The 20,698-nt window shown below is 38.9% G+C and overlaps 1 protein-coding gene across 1 annotated transcript; it reads left to right on the forward strand.

The window, feature by feature from the left end:
* Window positions 1–1,213: 1,213 nt before the first annotated feature.
* On the forward strand, window positions 1,214–17,963 carry UTS2B (urotensin 2B; the record flags this gene model as incomplete). The annotated part of the gene is made up of 5 exons (XM_082248841.1): window positions 1,214–1,409; window positions 9,603–9,704; window positions 12,995–13,032; window positions 15,657–15,750; window positions 17,628–17,963. The coding sequence occupies 5 exons, from the start codon at window positions 1,214–1,216 to the stop codon at window positions 17,651–17,653; spliced, it is 456 nt and encodes a 151-aa protein (XP_082104967.1). The 3' UTR covers window positions 17,654–17,963.
* Between the last annotated feature and the right edge of the window lie 2,735 nt (window positions 17,964–20,698).

The raw sequence follows: 20,698 nt of genomic DNA on the forward strand, positions 1-20,698 counted from the left end.
AGCGATTTGTGTCACTGACAGTCTGTCCCTGCTGCACACAGCCAACCTCTCCCTACACTGACAAAAAGCAGAATGTGAAATGGCCGTCAGGTCAGGTCTACTTATAAGGTAGGGGGTATGTCCATGTGCTGAAATGTTTCAATTGGCTGTCCCGTTCCACCTGATGGCTGTGTCATGGGTCAAAGTTCTCCCCAATGTTAACTAATATGGCCACCGCGAACAATGCCATATGTTCGCAAAATCGGCGGGCTGCGAGCAAGCAAAGTTTGCCGCGAACTGACCGCCCGGCCAACCGCAAGGCCATCTCTACCTGTAACCAGTTGTGTATCTAGAGCTTATACTACAAACAAAGTCACTTTGCATGCAACTGTTTTGTGTTTGTCCTCCTGGATTTTGTAAAGCTTGAGGATCTAAACTAAAACGCTTTTACTGTCTCACATTTAAATATAAATACAGATCACACCTAATAATCATCTATTAAACAATTGGCAATTTTAACATAAATAATTGTAAGATGCACACACGTCTTCTTCTAGTATTTCTAATTCAGAAAAAAGATTGTCATCTTCCTCCAAATTGCAAAACTTGGACAGGAAAATGAGAAATGTGACATTGATGGATAGTTGTAGAAAATCAAAGGAAAGAAGAGTCGCACCTGAAGTCATCAGCAGTGGAGGACATCCATTCATCTAAAATTAATCAAACTACTGGTCAATTTCTGCCTTGTGTTCTCTTAAGATACACAATGTATTACAACTTCTTCTGACATCTGTGAAGACCTGCTATGTCTCGTTGATGAATTTCATATTTGTCTTCAGTCTTCTTCTAGTCCTTGCTTTATCATCTTTTTTTCTTTACTTACCCCATAGCGTCATCTCATGAGCCACAAATGTCACTGTAAAGATCCAAGTCCGAAAATCAATTCAATTAGCGATTCTTGAGTCTTCATCATGGCACTCACTATAAACATCTCAGCATAATTAAAATAAGAGCATGGAAATGCAACAATAAATTACCATGAGCCTGCCACCAGACCTTCTTTGTATTTAGAATGTGTATTCCAGCACTCATTTTATTGGTCATGTTGAGGATGGATTGATCTAGGTTTGACGTCAAGAAATTCAAGCAGTTCATTTGTCAGTTTTCCAAGAATTGTATCCATTGACAGGATGACTGATTTTCATTGGAAGTTTTTGGAATATGACACAATGACATGTCTGGGGACTATTTAAAAGTCAGCCTAACCAGGGAGAAACACATTCAAATACCAGGTCCTCGGCACAGTTCCATCAACCTAAGGAGCAATATGATGGATAAATCCACTTCCGTTCATCTGTGCCTTGGGACATTAACTTTCTTGTTCATGATTTCTACTCATTCAACTCAAGGGAAGCCTTATATATTGCAAGGTAAGCAGATATACAACACTGTTTAATATTGTGCATCATTTGTGTGTCATACATGGGGAATCCTAATGTTATTTTAAATGCATGTATATGTGTACAAGTGTAAACTAATGTAGCAAAAATGATTTTTACATAAGTTTTAAAGAGCAATATGACTAGAGCTTATTCAGTTAAGAATTGTTAAATACCATTGTTTAAATACAGTGTACCATGGAAACCAATCAGAATTTACTCTGCTTACATCAAAACAGCACAAGATCAGTTCTTATACTGTATGTTTGTATCAGGATACTTGCACTTAAGATAAAAGCAAGTGGATATATCATCACTACTTATTTAACTCTAATGTACTGGTCACAATCTCTGGGGAAACTTTAGCACTCAGGAACATTTTTATGACATATATATTATAAAACATTTAATTTACTGCATTTTTTTCTTCATTGCTGGAAATGCATTTTTCTAATATTTATTTGGGAAAATATAATTTAAAACAAAATTTTTCTTAAGTCTCAGTCCAATACATATTATTTTAGGTTAGTGTATTCCAGGTATCTATTTTTCAATCTTTCAAGAAAGTACTCTCTTTTGAAAACATGACCCACTTTAGGTTAGTCTTGTAGTAATTTTTAACCAGGCTCATTTCCAGACATTAGCATTTCCGCAGCATATATAAGCCATGATATTCAGTCTGTAAGGTGTATAATTAAGCCAGAGGGCTACAAAACATATTAAAGCAGAAATGAAATATCTGAGGTCTGTGGGCTCACATTAAAGATGAGCACTGTGTAAAAGAACCACATGTTCACATGTCGTAATAATAATGTAAAATATAGCTATTCCTTCCACAGTTGATACAATTGAATACTCTTTTAGCCTAGAGTTAAGTAACCAGGTGCATTCTACTGCATTCTGCAAAAAATAAAAAATAATAATAATAGTAAATTTTTAAAGATTTCAGTAATATAGAAAAATAGATGAGTGATGACAGAAAAGAGACCAAATGGTCTATTGAATCTGCCCCTTTTTTATTAGTTATTTTAATTTTTAATGATATATATATTTTTTTACTTTTTTGTCTGAGTATAGATCTATGTTTGTCCCAGGCATGTTTAATCCACTTACTTTTATAAGTCTGACTCATTACCTCTGCCGGACCCCTATTCCATGCATCAACTATTCTTTTGATAAAAAAAATTCTAAGATTAGTTTTGAACTTTCCTTCTGTTAGTTTATGTCTGCATGTTCTTGTTCTTAGTTTTGTATTGCAAATACTGCCCTTCTAGACCTTATTCACACCCTAATGTATTTATAGATATTCTTTCCCCCCTTTCTTTTCTTTCCTCCAGACTGTACATTAGGTTCCTGAAGTCTCTCCTGATATGTTTTATCCCTCAGACCTTGCACCATTTTAGTTATCCGTCTCTGGACTTGTTCTGTTTTATCAATATCTTTCTGTAAGTGAGGTGTCCAGAACTAGACACAGTATTCTAAATTAGGTCTAACTAAAGCTCCATAAAGAGGAATTCAGGACCTTCTTTCACCTGCTGGTAACCCCCTCTACTTTTCCCACTGCATGGACACACTTGGGTTAATTTACTAAAACTGGAGAGGTCCAAATCTGGTGCGGCTGTGCATGATAGCCAATCAGCTTCTAACTTCAGCTTTGACAAAAAAACCTGGAAGCTGATTGGTTTCTATGTAGAGCTGCATCAGATTTTGCACTCCAGTTTTAATAAATCAACTTCACTGTTTGTTCATTTTTCAATCATCTAAAATAAGTACCCCCAATTTTTTTCCTCTTTAATTATGGTCAACACTGTACCGCCAATACTGTACTACATCAATGGATTATTTTTCCCTAGATGCATTATTTTACAATTAGAAACACTGAACTGCAGTTTTCACTGCTTTGACCAATCTTCCAGCATTGCCAAATCTTGTCCTATGGTACAGACACCTCCAAGGATATCACCCTATTACCTGTCTTTGTATGATCCAGAATAACACATACGGTACCCACCAAACCTTTAGTTATATTACCCAACAAACTAAATAGAACAAGACTTAGTACAAAGCCTTGTGGTACACCACTAGTGATTGGTCTCTGTTTTGAACGTGCTCCATATACAACCACACACTGATGTCTATCATACACAAATACTTAAAGTGGTTGTAAAGGCAGAAGTTTTTTTTTTTATCTTAATGCATTCTATCCATTAAGATAAAAAGACTTGTGTGTGCAGAAGCCCCCTCAGCCCCCCCTAATACTTACCAGCAATATTGCATGAGAGACTCGGCTGTCTTGGACTCCCCTCCTCATTGGCTGAGACAGCTGTGCGGCGCCATTGGCACCCACTGCTGTCAATCAAAGTCAGTGAGCCAATGAGGAGAGAAAGGGGGCAGGGCTGGGCCACAGCTCCATGTCTGCATGGACAAAGGGAGCTGCGGCTCGACTCGGGTGCCCCCATAGCAAGCTGCTTGCTGTGGGGGCACTCAACAGGAAAGAGGGGCCAGGAGAGCCAAAGAGGGACCCAAGAAGAGGAGGATCTGGGCTGCTCTGTGCAAAACCACTGCACAGAGCAGGTAAGTGTAACATGTTTGCTATTTTTAAGGGGAAAAAATTAGGCTTTAGTATCAGTTTAATACCCTGTAGTTGTTATTTTTACTATTATATAGGATTTATATAGTGCTGACAGTTTATGCAGTGCTTTTCAACTTAGACAGTACAAATACAATACACTTTAATACAGTAGGGACCAAAGGGCCCTGCTCATTAGAGCTTACAATCTAAGAGGGAGGGTCAAGAGATACAAGTGGTAATAACTGTGGAGAATAGGCTGATGGAGAAAATAAAAGTACAATTGTAAGGTGGTTGCCAGATAGGTTTCTCTGAAGAGATGTGTTTTCAGGGATCATCTGAAAGTGGACAAAGTAGGAGATAGTCGGACAGATAGGGGTAATGGGAGAGGCTCGGGAGAAGTCCTGGAGGCGAGCATGGGAAGAGGTTACAAGGGAGCTAGAGAGCTGGAGGTCCTGGTAGGAATGAAGAGAACGAGTTGGTTGGTATTTTGAGACCAGGTTAGTGATGCAGCTGGGCGCCAAGTTATGAATGGCTTTGTAAGTTATGGTTAGTAACTTGATTTTAATTTGTTGGTTGAGTGGCAGCCAATGGAGGGATTGGCAAAGAGGGGTAGCAGACACAGAGCGGTTTGCAGGTAGATGAGTCTGACAACAACGTTCATGATGGACTGAAAGGTGGATAGGCTTTTTAAAAGTAAGCCAATGAGAAGGGAGTTGCAGTAATCGAGACAAGATATGACCAGGGAGTGGATTAGAAGCTTTTTGGTGTCATTGGTTAGGAAGGGGCATATCTTGGAGATGTTGCAGCGGTTGAGGTGGCAAGCTTTGGACAGTCACTGAATGTGTGGCCGAGAAGATAGTTCAGAGTCCAGGATTACACCTAGGACCTTGGCATGGGAGGATGCGTTGATAGTTGCGCCGTTGATTTTGACAGAGAAATCAGGGGAAGAGGAACGTGGGGGAGGAAATATCATCAGCTTGGTTTTGGATAGGTTTATTTTGAGGAAGTGATGTGACATCCAGGCTGATATGTCTCTTATTAAGCTAGTGATGTGTGAGGAGACTGATGGAGTGAACTGAGGGGTGGAGAGATAGATTTAAGTGTCATCAGCGTGGAGATGATATTGAAAGCCATGGGAGGCAATCAGCTAACCCAGGGAGGAGGAGGTGTAGATTGAGAAAAGGAGCGGTCCAAGAACAGAACCTTGGGGGACCCCGACAGAGAAAGGAATAGGAGATGAGGTAGTAAAGTTGTAAGTAGCACTGAAGGTGCGTTGGTATAGGTAGGATGAGAACCAGTGAAGAGTACAGTCACGGAGACCAAGGGTGTGGAGATTTTTGAGAAGTAGGGGGTGGTCCACTGTATCAAAGGCAGCAGAAAGGTCAAGGAGTAGTAGTACAGAATAGTGTCCATTGGTGTTTGTGGTTAGTAGGTCGTTTGTGAGTTTAAGGAGTGCAGTTTCAGTGGAATGTTGAGGGCGAAATCCGGACTGAAGGGATCAGGATCAAGAAGTTTGTTCTTAATCAGAAGGTCGCTCAGTCGGTTGTAGACCAATCTTTCAAGGAGTTTGGAGGATAAGGGGAGTAAGGAGAGGGGATAGATTGTGAAGATTAGTGGGGTCCAGCGAGGGCTTTTTAATGATGGGAGTGACTATCACGTGTTTTAGAGAATTAGAAAAGATGCCAGAAGAGAGGGAGAGGTTAAAGATGAACGTGAACGTAGCATGTGCGAGGGAGCAGGATCCAGGGGGCAGATGGTTAGATAGGTGTTAGATAAAAGTTCAGCAACTTCATTAATACTAACAGGGTGGAACGAGGGAAGTAATGATTGTACCTGTGGATATGGGTTGTTAAGTGGGGGAGGTTTCTGCACATTGGCGATCTCCTCGCAAATTGTATACACGTGGGATACATGGTAAATTTGGATTTGAAAATGTTATCCTGCATGCAGCAATTTAACAGCAGTTCTGCTATTCAGGAGAGTATCCAATGAGAAATAAATAGTCATCTTTGTTGTTGCTGTTATTATTAGTTGTAATGATAGTAGTAGCAATTTTATTGGCTTTTTTTCTATGAAAGCAATGTTTAGTAAAGACATTTATAAGGAATGATTTATCATTGAAATCAGTCCTTTTCCAAGAAGAGCTTGCAGTTTAATTAGTCAATAGCTCTTTCCTAAATTAGCCTTAAACAAATGTACATGTATATGCACAGGCTTTGTGATCTCTATACCCTTTGCAAAGCACTCATATTGTAGTAGATAGTAGTGGTGTGAGCACTGTTCTTTGACTATCTACTTCTAGTATTGAATATTTTTCATTGAGTAGAGAACCCCAAGATTTTTTTTATGAAAATTACAAAGGACTGAATATTTGTATTCCTATATAGTAAAAAAGGCAAAGTTCAGCTGGAAAACCACAGGGCATGTATTATACTGTGTAAAATCAAAATAAATATTTTCACTGCAGTGTGTCTTTATTAAATGAAACAATTTTACATCTGTATAAAGTTAACATACCATAATCAATACTAACATTGTTTTCAGGAAGGAGGTACACAGAGCTATAGGATGTGCAATGTGTAGTGACCCATAGCTACCAAGCAGAAACCATACTCTGCTAAGGTAAAGTGATCCCAGCTCGGACTGCTAAGAATTAAGGCATTCTCTTTGCCTAATGCATGAGCTCTAAAATTATATAAATAGACAAATAAATTACTAGATATGGACTGTAAATGAAGAAACTTAACCATCCAAATGGTGAGTATCTACCTTTTTACTTACTTAAATTTTGAGTATCTCCCTTCCTACCTATTGATATTTTTACTTCACTTCCTTCTTGAATTGTGTACCACCTTAGTCTGTGTACCTCCTTACTGTATCTCACAAAGATAACCATTTTTTTTTTAACCACTTGACCTCCAGAAGATTGACCAGGCCACTTTTTATACGGCACTACGTTATTTTAACTGACAAATGTGTGGTCATGCAACCTTGTACCCAAATAAAATGTATGTAATTTTTTCCCCACAAATAGAACTTTCTTTTGGTGGTATTTAACCACTTTACCTCCACCCACAGTAATATTACTGCGGCAGAGTGGCTCGTTATCGTCTGACGACGTAGTACTACGTCGTCAGACACTCCCCCTTCTGGGCGGCGCTTGCGCGCCGCCGGAGGCTCGCTCCCGCTGTTTTCATTCACAGCGGGAGTCGGGCCAGGGGAGGAGCAGCGGCGATCGCCGCTGCTCTGCCCCGATCGCCGGGGATCTAGTGTGGAGATCCGCCCTCCTGTGTAAACACAAGCGGGCGGATCTCCATAGTGACAGGGAGTGACAGATCGGACTGTTCAGCATAGCTGGACATCCGATCTGTCCATGACTCACTCAGTCACCTCCCCCCCTACACGTCAGTAAGCACCAGGCATACATTAACCCCTCCCTCTCCAATAAAATTAACCCCTTCCCTGCCAGTGTCATTTTTACAGTAACAGTGCATATATATAGCACTGATTACTGCAGTAATGTCACTGGTACCCCCAAAAATGTCAGTCAAGGGTCCGATCTGTCCACCGCAATGTCGCAGTCCCGCAAAAAAAATTGCAGATCGCCGCCATTACGTGTTAAAAAAAAAACACCAAAAATGACAGAAATCTTTCCCTTTGTTAGTAAACGCAATAACTTTTGCGCAAACCAATCAAAATACGCTTATTGCGATTTTTTTTACCAAACATAGGTAGCAGAAAACAAATTGGCCAAAAATTTTTAAAAAAAATGGTTTTTACATCTTTTTTGGGGGGAATTTCATATAAAAAAATGTTAAAAATATTGTTATTTTTTCAAAATAAACGCTCTTTTTTTGTTTATAGCGCAAAAAGTAAAAATCGCACAGGTGATCAAATACCACCAAAAGAAAGCTCTGTTTGTGGGAAAAAAAGGATGTAAATTTCGTTTGGGTACGGCGTCGCACGACCGCGCAATTGTCAGTTGAAGTCGCACAGCGCCGAATCGCAAAAAGTGGCCTGGACGGAAGACAGCAAAATCCTCCGGTGGTAAAGTGGTTAATCACCACTGGATTTTTTCTTTTTTTGTGCTATAAACAAAAAAGACAGACATAAACAAAAAACAAATTAAAAAAAAAAACACATTATTTTTACTTACTGCTATAATATCCAATAAAAAGAAAATAGAAAAATTAAAATTTCTTCTTAAATTTAGTCCAATATATATTCTGCTACATGTTTTGATAAATAATCCCAAAAAGCATTTATTGATTGGTTTACGCAAATGTTATAGCATCTACAAACTATGGGATATACTGTATATATAGTAGAATTTTTATTTATTTATTTTACTAGTAATGACGGCAATCAGTGACTTATAGCGGGACTGCAATATTGCCGTGGACAATCGGACACTAACTGACACTTTTTGGGAACCAGTGGACCTAATACAGTGATCAGTGGTAAAAGTATGCACTGTCACTGTACTAATGACACAAAACTGGCTGGGAAGGGGTTAAACATCTAGGGCGATCAAAGGGTTAAATGTATGCCTAGCCAATGTTTTGGTGTACACTGTGTGCTGTTTTTACTAGGGGAAGAAATGGATTTAAGTCTCTGCTTTGCAGGAACACAGAATCTATTCCGTTCCCCCTGTGAGAACTGCAGTCTGCCTTGTTTACATAGGCAGATCACCATTCTGTGTTCTTTACCGACGATCGGCGGGTGCCAGAGGACATTGAGTGCCTGTCACCCGCAAACCAGTGGTACGCACGAGCCCCCTAGAGGCAGAAATGCTAAATCACATAACTATATGTATGTGAAAAAACTTTCCGCACTATCCCTGTGTAATAACCACCAACTCTGTATACTATAGGAAGCAGCTAGCACCACTATGCATCTAACCACCTGTACAAAATGCAATAAATATATATAGTCACAAAAAAGTGCAGCACTCTCCTTCAATAAAGTGCATTCGAATTCTAGTGCATAAATAAGTATCTGAAAACAGTGTAAAAACCATCTATATATAATAAATTAATATGAGTCCATCTTTTCTTTTAAATATATATACAGTCCATCAATACATGATTCAATGCCCTTCACCCCACCCATGGGTGTCTCCTTACCTGCTTGAATGAACCTCACTAATTAAAATAATATAAAATAAAATATAAAATATAAATATACGTTTTGTAGTGTTAAAGGGGCATCGCTCCGACTGGCTGTACACTCCAAATCTGTGGCTATCAGCAGCTCTCAGCATGGTGTCAATTATATAGGAGGCAAAAGCAAAGAACCAGAGTGCAAATAGCTAATAAAAAGTATTTATTTATTATCTGGAGCCTGGACCTTTGAGAAAGCCCGATGGGCGCTACGCGTGAGGTGGGCAGTAACATAATCACGCTGGGGTCTAGGTGGAGCGGTGTATGCAGAGGATTGTATTGTGAAATGCTGATTTTTTACTTCTGAAATGTGAATGGATTTATTATATGTAAATAAATACTTTTTATTAGCATATTGCTAATAAATGACTGCTATAGAGCGGTCACCAAGTGGTTAACTATATGTCAATAAAATCTTTTCCAATATACTGTACTTTTGTATGTTTATAGATAATGAACTGTTTCCAGAGAAAGAAGATATAAATCACCAGGATATGCTATTGACACTTCTCCTCAACAAACACCTTCCACTGAGAAGACCTTCACATTTTGGTAAGTGTCTTAAATAACGTTTAAATAACAGGGCCTACACAGTGACATTACCAACAGTAACAGCATTATAAATACATTTTCAAATTAGTATGTAAGATACCTGAAAATGCCACCCTAGTAATGTGGCCCATGTAAATTGAATGTGCTGGAGATGTGGCTTATAAAGGATTTTTCTTTTACAGCCTAGTGAACGAGTGGGGAAAATGGGTTTTCTGCTTATTTTGACCTAATTTGGGAAATGTATTAAATTGGTGCACAAAAAATCTGTTGCAGCTGTGCAAAGTAATCAATTAGATTATAGTTATTTTTTTTGTCAAAGCTTAAAGTTTTACTAAACCCACAACAGTAAAATCAGTCTATATATGCATGCTTGTTATTTTCACTGTTGAACCTAAGGGGTAATCCTCTGCATTGTATAAAAAGGCTGTTTGATCCTGTCTTTTCTGATCCACGTCTTCCTCTACAGTCCCCAAACCATCTCCTGATAGAAAAGAGCATTGGGGACAAGCTGCACATGCTCAGTTTGGTGTGTATTGCTAAAGAGTTTTTTTTTCTTGGGAGAGTGCATGTGATCAGCACAGGGCCAATCAGCATTGTCCAGACAGAGGGTCAGGGGTCTTGCAGCCTCATAGGACAGCCAGAGAAGTATGAAATCTCCTCCTACAAGCTTTAACAAGGCACTGATAGAAGTCACAAGATTGCGCTAACTGCTGATGAAAAAAGGTATTTAGTTTATATTTACTAGTGCATTTTCATGTTCTGTGTATTGTGTCGGACCAGATATAGTGAATGCAGGGTCCTGGGTTTAGTAACACTTTAATTGAACAAGATGATCTGCTACCATGCACAGCTGCACCAGATTCAGAGTGCTCCAGTTTTAGTAAATCTCCCCCAATTTGTCAAGTGACTCAGTTTGGTCTTTGTCCACTTACCCCCACTAGTGTTACCTGCAGTCTCATTCTGCACATCAAATTACTCAATTTTAGGTGTATACATTGCAGCTTCATTGAAAAATCATTATTGATGTTGGACTGATTTGTATAAAACTGGATGTGTTTTTTAACCACTTGCTACCCGCCCGCCGTCAAATGACGGCGGAGCGGTGTAGCTATTGTTCTGGGACGCTGTCATATGACGCCGCACCAGAACAGCCTCTCTCGCATGCCCCCGTGGGCACGCGGAGCAGCGATCGTGACCGCACCGTGTTGCTAGGACACGGCGTGACCCCCGATCTCGGTAAAGAGTCAATGACATAACTCTTTACCCATGTCCAATCACAGTCGGTCACATGTAAATGAGGAAGCGCCATTATTCGGCTCTCCTCGCCTCACACTGTCAGTGTGTGAGGCGAGAAGAGACGATCAGCAGCTCCTCCTTATAGGGGAGACAAGTACAAGTAATCAGGGCACTGATCATCAGTGCCCTAATTACACAAAATGTAAATAAAGTGCCAATTACTGCCCACCATCAGTGCCCACAGTGCCCACCATCAGTGCCCACAATCAGTGCCCATAGTGCTGCCAGTCAGTGTCCATCATTGCCTGCTCATCTAGGCACTGATGGGCACTGACTGGCAGCACTATCGGCACTGATTGTGGGCACTGATGGTGCTGCCCATCAGTGCCGCCCATCAGTGCTCATCAGTGCCACCTGTCAGTGCACATCAGTGCCACCTGTCAGTGTCCATCAGAGCCGCCAGTCAGTGCCCACCAGTGCCACCTCTCAGTGCCCATCAGTGCCACCTCTCAGTGCCCATCAGTGCTGCATATCATTGCTCATCAGTGCCGCCTATCAGTGCTCATCAGTGCCGCCTATCACTGCCACCTATCAGTGCCCATCAGTGTGGCATATTAGTACCTCCTCATCAGTGCCCATAAGGGCCACCTCATCAGTGCCCATCAGTGCAGCCTGTCAGTGCCCATTAGTGCCGCATCATCAGCGCACATCATGAAGGAGAAAAATTATTTATTTTCAAAATTTACTCACAGAAAATAAGAAAAACTTTTTTTTTTTTTCAAAATTTTCTGTCTCTTTTCTTTTTTTTTTTTTGTAAGAAATAAAAAACCCAGAGGTGATTAAATGTCACCAAAAGAAAGCTTTATTTGTGTGAAAAAAATGATAAAAATGTAATATGGGTACAGTGTAGCATGACCGCGCAATTGCTGAAAGCTGAAAATTGGCCTGGGTAGGAAGGGGGTGAAAGTGCACTGTAGGCAAATGGTTAAATAGGCAGTAAGCTGTAAGCAATCCATATTATATTTATTTATGTATATTAGTTTGATTTATTCATATATTTACTGACTTTCAAAATATTTCATGGTGAAATAATGTTACAAGGAACTATTCACTTTAGTCTATTTCATGAAAAGGACATTGGGGGGGAATGACCTATTATGTGTTTTGGATTGTGCAGAATCTACTAGAAAAGTTCCTCCCAGAAACAATACACATAGTCCATGGAATTCATAAAGTGTGTTGTTTAGAATTTCATTGCACCTGTTTTTTTTTTTTTTTAGTTTGGGTCCTTTCACACGGCCGCTCCGCTTGTCCGCAAATCATCCTATTTTTTTGCGGATGATTTGCGGACATAATGTAAGTGAATGGCATTGCGGATGTCAGCGGAATACCATCCGCTGACATCCGATTTGCCTCCTTTCAGTTCTGTTCCGTTTTTTGGAATGGAACAGAACCCTGTTTTTTCATCCGTTCAAAAAATGGAAAGGATGCAAAATCGGATGTCAGCGGTGTCATCCGCTGACATCCGCAATGCCATAGACTTACATTAGGTCCGCATATCATCCGCAAAGGGATGGGATGATATGAGGACACACGGAGCGGATGACACAAATGTCATCCGCTCCGTGAAAAAAAAAAAAAAAAAGCACCAGAGCGGAGAAGAAATCTGGAGCGGCCGTGTGAAAGAAGCCTTTCTCTTTTTCTTTATTGATGCATTTAAAGCGATACAAAAACAAAAAGAAGAGAAAGAACAACCAAATGAGAAGCAATAACGACGATGGGTGAGAGTACAGACAGATATCAGTTACATTTACAGGGCATCATATCATTATATCAGTTAATACGTTTCACTGCATACAACTCATTACTTAACAGAAACAAACAAATACACCTGTTATAGGTCATAATAGGCTAGGTGAAGCCATCGAGGTGATGAGTAGGTAAAAGCAAAATGGGGAGGTAGGGAGTATACCTGTTTTTTGTTTGTTTTTTATGCTAAGACAACTTTAAGCCAATGTCTATTATATCTCACAACTATTACTGTAACTTTACAGAGATGGAGTTGGAGAGCAAGCTAGAACAACTGGAACAGGTGTGTGATCTCATTTTTTAAGGTCTCTGTTATTCCATACATGTGTACACTGAATATATATATATATATATATATATATATATATATATACACACAGTGGGGATCGAAAGTTTTGGCACCCCAGGTAAAAATTTGAATTAATGTGCATAAAGAAGCCAAGGAAAGATGGAAAAAGGCATCAAATTACAGATTAGACATTCTTATAATATGTCAACAAAAGTTAGATTTTATTTCCATCATTTACACTTTCAAAATAACAGAAAACAAAAAAATGGCGTCTGCAAAAGTTTGGGCACCCTGCAGAGTTAATATCTTGTACTGCCCCCTTTGGCAAGTATCACAGCTTGTAAACGCTTTTTGTAGCCAGCCAAGAGTCTTTCAATTCTTGTTTGAGATATCTTTGCCCTTTCTTCCTTACAAAAGTCTTCCAGTTCTTTGAGATTTCTGGGCTGTCTGTCACGCACTGCTCTTTTAAGGTCTCTCCATAGATTTTCAATTATGTTGAGGTCAGGAGATTGTGAAGGCCATGGCAAAACCTTCAGTTTACGCCTCTTGATGTAATCCTCCCCGTGGATTTCGAGGTGTGTTTAGGATCATTATCCATTTGTAGAAGCCATCCTCTCTTTAACTTCAGCTTTTTCACAGATGGCATCAAGTTACCATCCAAAATTTGCTGGAATTTTATTGAATCCATTTTTCCTTCTACTAGTGAGATGTTCCCTGTGCCACTGGCTGCAATACAACCCCAAAGCATGATTGATCCATCCCCATGCTTACCAGTTGGACAGAGGTTCTTTTCATTAAATTCTGTGCCCCTTCTTCTCCAAACGTACCTTTGCTCATTCCGGCCAAAAAGTTCATTTTTAACCTCATCGGTCCACAGAACTTGTTTCCAAAATGCATCAGGCGTGTCTATATGTTCATTTGCAAAGTTCAAACGCTGATTTTTGTGGTGAGGACGTAGAAGAGGTTTTCTTCTGATGACTCTTCCATGAAGACCATATTTGTACAAGTATCTCTTTATAGTGAAATAGTGTACCACAACTCCAGTGTCTTCCAGATCTTTCTGGAGGGATTGTGCAGTCAAACGTGGGCTTTGAATTGTTTTTCTCACAATCCTGCGAGCTGTTCTGTCTGATATTTTTCTTGGTCTTCCAGATTTTGATTTAACTTCCACTGTTCCTGATGACTGCCGTTTCTTAATTACATTCCGAACAGAGGATATTAAAATCTGAAAACGCTTTGATATCTTCTTATAGCCTTCTCCAGCTTTGTGAGCGTCAATTATTTCCAGTTTCAGTTTTCTAGACAACTGCTTAGAAGATCCCATGGTGCTGATTGTTGGGGCAAGGTCAGATGAGTCTGGGCATTTAAAACCTTTGAGATTGACATCACCTGGTCTTCCCAGACGATGATTGAGAACAATCCATGACACTGGCAGGTCTCAGCCTTGCAAAGGGGGCTGTGCATGCTATAAATTCTGTGCCCAAACTTTTGCAGACGCCTTTTTTTTGTTTTCTCTAATTTTGAAAGTGTCAATGATGGAAATAAAATCTAACTTTGTTGACATTTTATAAGAATGTCTAATCTGTAATTTGATGCCTTTTGGAGATTTTTCTATCTTTCCTTGGCTTCTTTAATCACATTAATACAAAATTTTACCTGTGGTGCCCAAACCTTCGATCCCCACTATATATATATATATATATATATATATATATATATATATATATATATATATATATATATATATATATATATTTCAAGTAACTGGTGCCAGGACATGCAGCAGCTTACTAGTTAGACAAATACCACATTTCTGCTTTTCTCTTAGGGTCCACGCTAATGCTACTACGGATTTACTATGGGCATAGTCTTTTTAAATAGTGCTGAACAGTTTCGAATATATAGCATCTGCTACTGTTTTGAATATTTAAAAAAGTATCAAAACCACAGCTGTTTTGCTGCTGATTACTGTAAAAAGTTTGTTAGTGTAGTTTCCAGTTAGGAGGTTTCAGTTAGATTTCTTTGCTGTCTATAGACCTACAGAAGGTGCCAAATTAAACTTTTGTTTTTAAAAAGTAGTGATTTCTCTATTACATTAGTCTGATTTCCTACACTTCCATTCAGGTATGAAAATGTTGCTTTAAAACAAACCTGTACTAAGAGAAATTTCTAAGAGAAAACTAAGAGACATCAAAATTAAGTCCCAACTTGTTACAGGTCATCATTTCAGAAAGTATTAAATCTACTGGATTAGCATGACAGCCAGACAACTTAATTTTCAGAAGAATATGCTAGAAATGGCACCCTACACAATTCTCACAATATGGGTACTTTTATATACATAAAGGATGTACATCTATTTAAATAATTTATTTTTAACAAATGGCTGCAGTGAATTTTGTCTTTATTATAAGGTGCTAGGTATGTTTTCTCCCTACGTTGCCACAAAAATAGAGGCAATAACCTTGAAATTGGTTTCCTGTCTTCAATAAGAATACAGTAATTCATGACTGGATGTGAAAATAAACTTTTTTTTTTTTTAATTAAAAATAACTAAAATTACAAAAAACAGATATAACAAACACAAATAAAGCTGAAGCAATGTTTTCTTGACCCAGCTGGAAAAACTTAAAGAACAACTTCTAGATGATAAAAGTGGAGATATGAGCTACACCATGGATAGGCTGTCACCATCACACCACAACAAACGAGGTAAGTCATATTACCGATTACTAAAGTAATTAGGAATGATTTACTGAAAAAGTAGAGAATGTTAACTAAAAGTGTATTTTGCATTTTTACAGTGATAAACCTAAAAATGTTTTTTCCAAAATATTTCTTACCTTTACATGTTTCTTAGAAAGAGGTGTTATGGCTGACTAAAAGGTTTTTTGAACTATGTTAGAGAGAGCTTGTCCCAAGTCTGTCCTCATTGACATGCAATGAAGCCCAGCCTACACACCCTTTAACCCTTTGTTAGGGCAGACGGGTTGATTTACTAAAACTGGATAGTGCAAAAACTGGCTATGTATGGTAGCCAACCAGCTTCTAACTTCAGGTTGTTCAGTTACAGTGCCTTGATAAAGTATTCATACCCCTTGAAATTTTTAAATTTTTCACAATTTGTCATGTTACAACCAAAAATGTAAATATATTTTATTGGGATTTTATGTGATAGACCAACACAAAGTGGCACATAATTGTGAAGTGAAGGGAAAATGATGAATGGTTTTCAAAATGTTTGAAAAATAAATATCTGAAAAGTGTGACATGCATTTGTATTCAGCCCCCTTTACTCTGACACCCCTAACTAAAATCTAGTGGAACCAATTGCCTTCCTTCAGAAGTCACCTAATTAGTAAATAGAGTCCACCTGTGTGTAATTAAATCCTAGTATAAATACAGCCTTTCTGTGAAGCCTTCAGAGGTTTGTTAGAGAACCTTAGTGAACAAACAGCATCATGAAGGCCAAGGAATATACCAGACAGGTCAGGGATAAAGTTTTGCAGAAGTTTAAAGCAAGGAACTGTAAGCTTTGACAAAGAAAACTGGAAGCTGATGTAGGTGTTATCCCAATTTGGTAGCAAAAGTGGAAATACACTTTAAATAAAGGTGAAACAATGGCTGCTTTAAATACCCAACCATGTGCAAGGGGAAAAAAATTAAACATTGTAACATGTCTGACCCTCTACATCTTGTGGAAGGGACTGTTCACTTAGCATAGTAAGAGGACACTGTGTGGGAAAAACTGGTGCACTCAGAATCTGGTGCAGCTGTACATGGTAGCCAATCAGCTTCTAGTTTCAACTTGATCAATTAAGCTTTGGCAATAAAACCTGGAAGCTGATTGGTTTCTATGTAGAGTTGTACTAGATTTTGCACTCTCTAGCTTCAGTAAATAACCAGCTGTGGCTACTTCAATCATCCAGCCACATGCAGTCAGCAGTCCTGTTTTTTAGTTTCCTTGTGCATGATTAAGCAATCAAAGTGAATACAAATTCATTTATTTTGCCTCTCATTGCATTTTAGTGTGATTCTGGCTATTTCTGAGACAGTTTTAAAGTGTAAGTTCACCTTTTTAGAGCATGTTACATGTTACACCCATATTTAGGGGCCTGATCCCACCCCCCCTGTGATAGCAGGCAGGGATCCTCCCCCAGTACCCGTTGTCACTTTTTAAAAACAGTGCGGCTGTGCGGGGCGCCGCTTGCACAGCTGCGTCATTCATTAACAAGAATCTGTAAATGAGAAAACTACAAGTCCTGTCTTCCACCTAAGCAGACGGCTTGTAGTTCTCAATGGACAGCGAGCATGCTGATCAGTATGCACATGCGGGTGCAATGCTTTGCAAGCTCCCGTGAAATTCCCTGCAAAAAATTTGTGCATTTAGTATTTTTTTTCTTTTTTTTAAGGTGAACATATCCTTTAGGTAGCCTAGCATTACCACATTGATCTTTACTACACCTAAACATATTTTTAGGCTAGACCGCCATAGGAACATATGCATTTATATTTTCATGGTTCAAATATTTGCTTTGTATTGTGCAGTAGTTTATTAATTCCTTCATTTTTTTTCTTTTTTCTGCCAGCTTGTTTTTGGAAATACTGTGTGTGAAGATTCCACATCAAAAGAGGACATGATCATTTCAATTTTTATTGAAGCTTTGGAATATAAACCAAATTAACTTTAGCAACAATCAGAAACTGTGAAGTTATATTTTTATGCAATGTTTGTAATTTATTTGTGTGTTTTGGTGTTCATCTCAGTGGAAAGCTGTATATATTCTATGGAGTTTTCAATTCCCTGGAGATTCATGAGTTCACAATGCATTAAATATAATGCATTTTTTGTCTCATTAGATGTGTCAAAATGAATTTATTGCTGTATTTTCAGACAATGGCTGTCTTCATGAAATATCTTTTTTACAAACCTATGTCTTTTATTTCTTTAAGAATTATTGCTGATAGAAAAACTATTTTTTGCATTCATTGAATAAAATTATATCCATTATACATATGATATCCAAATAGTCCTTATATTTCTAAAGTTGGTATGAGATAATTTACCAAGAGGCCTTCACCAGCTTGTGGTTCAGTGTTCTCTGTATAAAAATAAAACATGGGTTTTACCCTTTCCCCTTTCTATCTAAAACTAAGAAAAACGTTTTATGTTTAGATATACTTTACAGCTGCACTGTACATTAACTATATACTTTTTACTATTTTGCAATAATTTTGTTATCCCACCAACTAGATTTTCCAGCTCAGTATACCACAGAGGCCCTTTCACCAGACCAGTTCTTTCAACAAAAATACAGTTTTTTTTTTTTTCCATGGTAAAATCATTCCTTGTGTAGACAACCAAAACCCAAGGTTTGCTGCTGGATGCCGTCTTTTTCTTAGCAGCCTCAGCACATTCAGAGCTGTCACTCAAGTGACATACTGTAGTATTCCTCTTCACTCTTCCCCCACTACTAAATTAAAGATTGTGTAGGGAGGGGAGGGGAGGGTGGAGGAGTTAAGAAAGCACACAGAGTAATTAGACTCTTGCAGAAGAGGAGAGGCAGATGACATGCCAGGAGGGAGGCAGATGTGCTGGCAAATTGATTCACCTGGGGTAATCAAATTGTTTAGGAAGTTCAAAGGCACATTGCAAGTAAATTTAAAAAACTGCATGTCAATTATTTTTACTCGATTTTTTCTGTATTTATGCCTGCGATCCTTTTAAGCTGGTGACAGGGTCACTATAAGTTCATTGAAAGATAAAGCTATGCCCAATGTTTGCTATGTAACACTGGGGTTTTTAGGATGTGTAGTATCTCTTCTTATCAGTGTCCAGTAGGGGTGCTCAGCCATCATTCTAGCCTTTTGGCTGGGATTGTCAGCTCTATAGTATTCCTGCTGGTATGATGATGGTTCTTAGGGCCCTCCTTGTGGTAAAGAAACCAAATTAAGTGCCCACTGGTTCAGGTGGGTGTCAGGAGTATCTCTCTGGGGTGGAGGGTTCCTATTATTCAAGTGGTGCTACCTGGTCTGGCCAGGGGCTGGGAAGGCAGAGAGCCCGGATTGTTAACCACCTCTTCAGAGAAGAGGCCAGAGGATGCTCGGAATAATAGACAGTAGGGTGGGGGTCTTCTGGCCTACCCTGAAGTCTAGGAGGAGAATGTGTGGCCCTCAGGTTCCTGATTTAGGGGGGTCTCTCTTTGGCAGAGCCCCTCACCTAGTTCTTAGTGATTGGCTTTAGCTGATCATCATGAGAGGGATCAGTTGGGCTTTTTGGCTAGGTGGACATCAGTGTGCCTTGCCCCTGTCAGGATTCTTGAACCCTGAGGGGTTTGGGAAGGGTCCTTCCCACTTGGGAGGGGACCATATGATGCACTTTTTGTGTATTCACATACACCTTTTTTGGTTCACTTTTGGTGTTATGTTTTGTGCACTGCACCGGGGGGCTCGGTTTAAAAAAAAAAAAAGAAAAATAAATTGGGTTTTTATTTTAGCTCTTCTCTAAGTGATAGACTTTCAGTACTGCACATTCATACAAAGAAAACACACTGGGAACTACATTTCCTGTAAGATAAGTTTATTTGTACAACATTTATTTAAGAATTTTAACAAGACTAACAATAGGCAGGGGTGCACAAATTACATTTTTTGAAATACATTATAACTGTGTAAAAGTAATGAAAACAACAATGCTCCTTTATTAAATGGTTTTCTAAAAAAAAAAGACAAAACTGGCATTACTGTTGTTGTTTTAAAGAGAAATATTTAAATGTAAAGCAAATTTGTCAGTAAGAAATAGTGGTCTAATAAACATGATTGATTATTATCAGGCACCATCCATAAGTACATCCAGCACCTTCCTTACATTCAAAGAAAAATATACATGTGTGCCCTAAAATCCTAGGAGTCAAGGCAAAATACTATATGTAAACCAATTTGCCTCGCCTCCATAACCCACAATGCAATATGCAGTGACTTAATGAAAGGTGTGACATAAAATGAAATGGGAGTTTGCCAAAGCATTTCACATTTAGTACATGCCAGGAGTTCCTTGTTGTGCTCCAGATTTTTATAAAGAAAAAAGATGTGTCCAGACAGGGTCAGGTTGAGATAGGGGCAACATAAGCTTCTATTGGGGTGCTGAGGAAAGAGGATGTGCACCAGGGTGGAAGCCTCTCCTGCCTCTACCAGCGATTAACGGGAACCCTGTGTCAAATTGACAAGCTGACAATGGAGTTGTGTAATTGGCAGGGTTGTCAGTCTGACAGTCCAGTCTAGCTCTGTAGCTATGAGCAATGGCAATGCCTCCTGTATTAATGAAGGATGTACACCAAGTTTAACCTTTTTGTACATGTCATCAGTTAGTTTTTGTAGCACTGCATTACAGAAGTACATATTTAAAAAAACAAAAAAAAAAAACTAATTTGGAAATAACTTTACAATTCTGATGAGGTATAAGCTACCTTGGTTCCTATGAAGAACACATTTGCTGTTCTCCTTATGAATAAATGATACTGATTAAAAGGATAGGCAACTCTGCCCCTTCACCTGATGCAGAACTAAAATCCCATCATGCCTCTGCCTCTTGGAGTAATGCTTGGATTTGTCAGTTTTGCATCCCTATCCAATGCAATCTTCTATGGAACAAAGTGTGACA

This window comes from Pelophylax lessonae, assembly GCF_965119305.1.
Source record: "Pelophylax lessonae genome assembly, chromosome: 3".
Lineage (NCBI taxonomy): Eukaryota > Metazoa > Chordata > Amphibia > Anura > Ranidae > Pelophylax > Pelophylax lessonae.